The sequence below is a fragment of the Chenopodium album genome, chromosome 27, assembly GCF_948465745.1.
Source record: "Chenopodium album chromosome 27, dcCheAlbu1.1, whole genome shotgun sequence".
Classification (NCBI taxonomy): Eukaryota; Viridiplantae; Streptophyta; class Magnoliopsida; order Caryophyllales; family Amaranthaceae; genus Chenopodium; species Chenopodium album.
The window spans coordinates 24,115,936-24,122,566 of record NC_137860.1 but is presented as its reverse complement, the minus strand read 5'-3'; the positions used below and the strand labels follow the sequence as shown (position 1 = coordinate 24,122,566).

At 35.7% G+C, this 6,631-nt stretch overlaps 1 protein-coding gene across 1 annotated transcript; it reads left to right on the top strand.

Annotated features, from left to right (window-relative positions):
* The first annotated feature begins 4,455 nt into the window (after nucleotides 1-4,455).
* On the top strand, nucleotides 4,456-6,248 carry LOC145621394 (GDSL esterase/lipase At5g22810-like). Its single transcript, XM_081676133.1, has 5 exons — nucleotides 4,456-4,699; nucleotides 4,941-5,071; nucleotides 5,195-5,428; nucleotides 5,564-5,819; nucleotides 6,055-6,248. The coding sequence occupies exons 1-5, from the start codon at nucleotides 4,456-4,458 to the stop codon at nucleotides 6,246-6,248; spliced, it is 1,059 nt and encodes a 352-aa protein (XP_081532259.1).
* Nucleotides 6,249-6,631: the final 383 nt, after the last annotated feature.

Below are 6,631 nucleotides of genomic sequence, written 5' to 3'. Positions count from 1 at the left end.
TCACATCCACGGCCCCCCATAAGCTCTCTCATAGGTCAACTCCTTGCATCTTTTTGGGTTACCCATCCAATCATAAGGGATACATATGTTACGATCTATCCACTAACAAGACCATCACCTCCCGTCATGTTACCTTTGCGGAACATATTTTTCCCTTCACCGATATTCAACAATTTAGGTCTCACGATTATTCGTTTCTGGAGTCATACCTTTCCCCTCTCCTGACTGAACTGCTCACTAGCCCAAGTCAGTCCGTCCCTCACAGCCCAGCCCAACAGACTGACCCAGCTACCCCAGTTAACCCACCCCTACTACTGCAGCTCCTAATGGGCAGAATAGACCACAGGCACACCGTGGGCCTGTTCAATCAAACACGGCCCAGCTGCGGTTTACCCATTCAGCGAGCCCAGGTCCTAGCTCTTCTCCTAGCCCGCTTTCTTCTTCTACTCCAAGCCCACCTCCGTTATCTACCCAAATGCAAACCTGTGCTAAGCACGGGATATTTAAGCCCAAAGTTCCTTTCAATCTTTCAGGCTATCTCCCCTTTACCCAAGAGTCCTAAGCTAGCCTTACTTGACCCGAAATTGGAATGGGACAATGCATGAGGAATTTAATGCACTCATTAAGCAACATACATGGGACCTTGTTCCAAGACCGGAAGGGGTAAATATCATTTGATGTATGTGGCTATACAAGCATAAATACAGAGATAATGGTGATTTGGAGCAACATAAGGCTCCATTAGTCGTCAATGGGAAGTCACAACAAGTAGGGGTGGATTGCGATGAGACTTTTAACCCGGTTGTAAAACCGGCCACTATAAGGACATTTTTTAGTATTGTTATGGGTAAAAACTGGCCTATTCACCAATTGGATGTGAAAAACGCGTTTCTTCATGGGAACTTGAAAGAAACGGTATACATGCATCAACCACCGGGATTTGTCGACCGTAATGCTCCAACATGTGTTTGCCGCCTTCGAAAGTCACTCTACGGTTTGAAACAAGCACCACAGGCTTGGTATCAACGGTTTGCCAATTATTTGTTGCACATTGGTTTCACTTGTAGCAAGAGCGAAAACTCACTTTTTATCTTTCATCGATGTAGTGCTAAAGCTTATTTACTTCTATATGTGGACGATATAGTACTCACGGCTTCCTTTGAGGAGTTAAAATCTTCCATCATTACCATGCTCAAATCCAAATTCTCCATGACGGATCTTGGCAAACTAAATTATTTCCTCGACATTTCAGTCACTAGAACTCCAAATTGTATGTTCCTTTCTCAGAAAAAGTATGCCGAAGAAATAATACAGCTTGCAAACATGAGCAATTGCAACAGTGCAGCTACCCCCGTCGACACAAGCTTGAAGCTCAGTGCTCACAATGGTGAGCTGGTGGCAGACCCCACTCTTTACCGTAGCTTAATTGGCTGGGGCCTTGTAATACCTGACCTTTACCCGGCCAAAAATCTCCTACTCTATCCAGCAGGTATGCCTGTTTATGCACGCCCCATGAGAGCCCCACTTTAATGCCCTCAAGCGCATTATCAGGTACGTTAAAGGTACCATAGACCTTGGTCTTCACTTGTATCCGTCCGCACCGACCAAAGTAATATCCTACACCGACGTTGATTGGGGTGGCTGCCCCAACACTCGACGTTCAACCTCCGGGTATTGTGTGTTCTTGGGAGATAATTTAATATCCTGATTGGCAAAACGACAAGCTACATTGTCAAAGTCTAGTGCGGAATCAGAATATAGAGGAGTCGCTAATGTAGTTGCCGAGTCTTGTTGGCTCAGAAATCTGCTTCTTGAGCTTTCCTGCCCCTTACAACGGGAAACCCTTGTGTATTGTGATAACGTGTCTGCCGTATACCACTCTAGCAATCCAGTTAATCATCAACGAACGAAACACATAGAGATGGACATCCATTTCGTTCATGAAAATGTTGCAATGGGTCATGTTCGGGTTCTTCACATACCCTCTTCATATCAATACGCAGACATATTTACGAATTGAAGGGTTTACCGCGGCAATTTTTTCTTGACTTTAGATACAGTCTAAGCGTCCGTCCTCCTCCCGCTAAGACTGCAGGGGTGTGATATAGAGTATATGATAAAATTCTCTAGTATATATTATGTGGATATCTTTTGTGTATTATGTATATCTTATATTCTCATATCTTAGGTTGTAATCCCTATATATATGGCTTAATGAGAATATGATACTCAAGGAGATTTACACAATCCTACATTAAGGCACGACAATTTATAGCTGTACTATGTTGTCTGTACATATAATTTCACATCAGTTACTACTAAATACTTTCTTTGTTCATATAATTAAGTTCAGATAATAGAGAGTTTAGAGACAATGTAGCAGTAGTGCAAGCAAATTATAAGGAAACAGTTAGCGAACTAATGTACTAATATAATGTATGCAGCAGAATTTCATAAATCAGAAACTATAATGCTGACAACAATATACTGGAAGGATCATTTTCCAACGAGGGCGCTCAACAGGAAGTTCGGAACTGATGATGATCGTTGCTTTGAGCTTCTTGTTGTGGTCCAAGTCCATGAGGGTACCCCTGATTGTAGTATGAAGATAAACAACTTAATAACATAATGGGGGGGGGGGGGGGGGTGTGGGGTGGTAAGGAACTAGAGAAACTTTTTAAGGAATTTAAAGTTGAGTAAGGAACTAAAAGTAATAAGAGAGATTATTGCGTGGAAAACTTGTTGGCTCTAATCAAGAAGAAAAACCATGACATACTCGGGATTTTAAACTCAATTCTCATCATTAATTAAAATAGGGCAAGCAACCTATTACAATCTAAGACTCAAATTTAAGTTCCTCAACGAACTGATCCCTTAATTAGTTGAACTCTCATATCTCTCTCAGTTTCAAAGCCTTTCTCTTTAGTGTTCACTCAAATCCTAACCCAAATAGCAATTCAAAATTACTTTAGTAGTAATTAGCAAAAGGACATTTTAAGACTCAAGTGGTTAGAGCGTCCTTCCAATTCTGGGAAATTTTGAGATTAATTCTCATTACCCGCCCTTGTAACTCTCTAAACACCAAAAAAATACTTTAAGACTCAAGTGGAATAATTCAGTACATTTTCGATAGTGTGAGTACTTATTTGAGTTATTTCTATAATATTCAAAAAAAAAAAAAAAAAAAAAAAAAAAAAAAAAAAAAAAAGGCTACATATTCAAGGTCTTGTACAGACCCATAACATAATTAAAATAAAAAAGCTCCCAATACTGATTTTTTTTTTTTTTTTTTTTTAATTTTAAAAAAAATTGTGTATGGTGCTCCTAAGATATGCTAATAGAATGGTATTTTGGGTAATTGAAGTTTGTCTAAGGAGCAACAACAGCTCATTCTTGTTTAATAAGTAACTTAAACTAATTAATTAAGTTGAACCTGCATACATATTTATATTCTGAAATTCATGGGGTAGATATTATTATAAGCACTAAGCTTTTGACTAAGTATGCTAAACTTTACAAATAAGTTTTCTTTTCCATTTTCAATATTAATACACACAATTTTAAAGTTCATTCTAGTACATTACACACAGAATTGGTTGGTAATTAAATCTTGCACACAATGAGGGAACCTGCAAGATTATGCACTTCTTAATTTATTATTGGGACAGATTTATTTTTATTAAGTTAAATCTAATTAATTATAAATTATAATATGTAATTTTTTTTATGAAAAGTACAATATGAAAAAATTTCAGTATAAATCATTACAGAAAATCAAATTTTAAGTAAAATGTAAAATTTGTGAAAATGTATTTTTAATTTTATCCTAATTTCTCACTTTTTACATTTTGGTCTCATCATTTTTGAAATATCTAGTTTGAGTTAACATTAAGGATTATTAATTTATAGGACGACGTAATAAATAAAGATGTGATCTATATATACATTTTGTATCATTAAAAGATGAATGAGTAGTACTATGTTTCGATTAATTATTTAAATATGGGTTTGTGAGTTGGGCACATTTTCGTAAATTGGAAAAATGCATTTAAAATGGTAAATGTTTTGCTTTTAAGTAAAATAAATTTGGTTACTTATAGAATTCACTCACCAGAAACACATTATAAAAAGATTAAAAAAAAGGACTTATATTATTATCTTACAATGACAATTCTAATTGTTTGCTTGTTGTATGAAATAACGTTATAAATGACCAAAATACTAACCATAATATATATATACTCACATAGTTGAACCATCACCTCGTCAATCCTTTGCTAGCAAAATCTGGAAATATACAAGTTTCTTAGACATGTACATACTAAATTACCAACCAACAATTAATAATTCTATTCCAAATGTTATTTAAATCCTTTGCATATCCTCAAAAACCAAATCAAACCATCAAAACAAAATACTCTAATATACAAGTTTGAAATATATTCACAAAGAAAAATGGGGTTTTCAAGCAATTTCGTAGCATATTGCATTGTTAATTTTGTGTTACTAAGTATTGCTGTTAATGGACAGCCTATTGTACCAGCATTGTTCATATTTGGTGATTCGGTAGTTGATGTGGGTAATAACAACGATCTTCATACGATTGTGAAGTCGAATTTTGCTCCTTATGGTAGAGATTTTTCCCATCATAAGCCTACTGGAAGATTTTGCAATGGCAAACTTGCAACTGACTTTACTGGTGTGTTAGATTCATTCGTTTATTTCGTTTTCGTTCCATTTATTTTATGTTGTGAAAAGTTCATGCCTAAAAGAAGATTTTTAAAACATGTTAGAGATGTATGCCTGAAAGAAGGTCTTTGGTCTCCTATAAGTTTTCAAAATGTTATAATTTATGATAGGATATACGACCAATGTGCATTAAAGCTTATGCTAATAAATGATAAAAACTAACATCAGTTTCTTTTGGATTTCTTTTACAGCTGAAACTATAGGATTCACATCTTACCAACCAGCATACCTAAGCATAGACGCGACAGGGAGAAACCTGCTGATTGGAGCCAATTTCGCCTCTGCATCTTCAGGGTATCATGCCAGTACACCGAAGATATATGTAAGTCTATACTTAGTACTATATTTTTGATGTCATTTGTTTATTTTTTTACCAAAAGAAATACTAGTATATGTTTTTGGTAACAATAACAGAATCATTTGGTACATGTTTTGTTGGTTGAAGGGTACAATTTCATTGAGCGAGCAGCTGGAACACTACATGGACTACCAGAAAAAAATAGTGTCAATTGCAGGAAAAACCAACGCGACATCAATAATTACAGAGGGAATTTATCTGATTAGTGCTGGAAGTAGTGATTTCCTTCAGAACTATTACATCAACCCTCTTCTCTTCAAGCTTTACTCTCCTGAGGCATTCTCTAACCTTCTTGTACAAGAATTTGCACAACTTGTTCGCGTATGTTTTCATTTATTCTAACAGTCTACTTGCACTACTTTGTATTTCTGCTGAAGAGTAAAACAGAAGAAAATTTTTACACTGTAGAAATTAATATACAAAACTCTATGTTTTATTTTTGCTTGTGTACTGCAGAAGTTGTATTGGCTTGGAGCAAGGAAAGTAGGAGTAACGTCGTTACCACCTCTAGGATGCTTACCGGCTGCAATCACCATATTTGGAAAGGACAGTAATGAGTGTGTAGATCACATAAACAAAGACGCGATTACTTTCAATGATATGCTTAATTCTACTGCAAAGGAGCTGCAGACCCAGCTTAAAAATCTTACTTTGGTGGTCTTTGATATTTACCAGCCACTTTACAAGTTGGTCACTAAGCCTGAAGACAATGGTACTACTTTTAACTCTTCTATCATACTCAATAATACTATGTGGTAAACCGTGTTCTCATAAATAAAAAAATCGCGGTATTCTCTAGGACAGTGATCAGACTTATCACATTACATTCAGTAAATCTGTGATCATATTACAGTAAAACCACAGTTCTGAGTTATAATGTTTATGCAAATAGATTTTTTTTCGAAAGCATTTAGGTATGGTCTGATGAAATTGGAAATGAAATGCAGGGTTTGTTGAGGCAAGAAAGGCATGTTGTGGAACAGGATTGCTAGAAACATCATACTTATGCAATGCAAAGTCGCCAGGAACCTGTAAAAACGCGTCTGAGTATGTATTCTGGGATGGATTTCATCCAACAGAAGCCACCAACAGAATTCTGTCTGATGATCTTGTTGCAGCTGCCATTTCCCTTATCTCTTAGAATTACTTTCCAAATTGCATATCAGTTGTTTAAGATATGTTTTTCAATACAATTTCTATCAGCATATGTATTTTATATTTTCTATATAAAAGTGTGCAAAAGTGTGAAATTGGATGCACAACAACCATATTCTATGAAGTATCTTGATTCTTGATCATATATGAATTATGATCACATTTTGTCTGTTAAACTCAGTATAAGTTGTTTGAAAAAGGTTTGGTTTGATAAAATTTTATGAATTTTCTTGATTCTTATATATTGAGCAGTACTCTCTAGTCTTTTTCTACCTTGACAAATTATTGGTGCCAAGGGTATACAGGATTACAGGTCATTTTAACTGCCTTCATCCCGATGTCAATTCTCAATTGGTACAATTTCCTTTA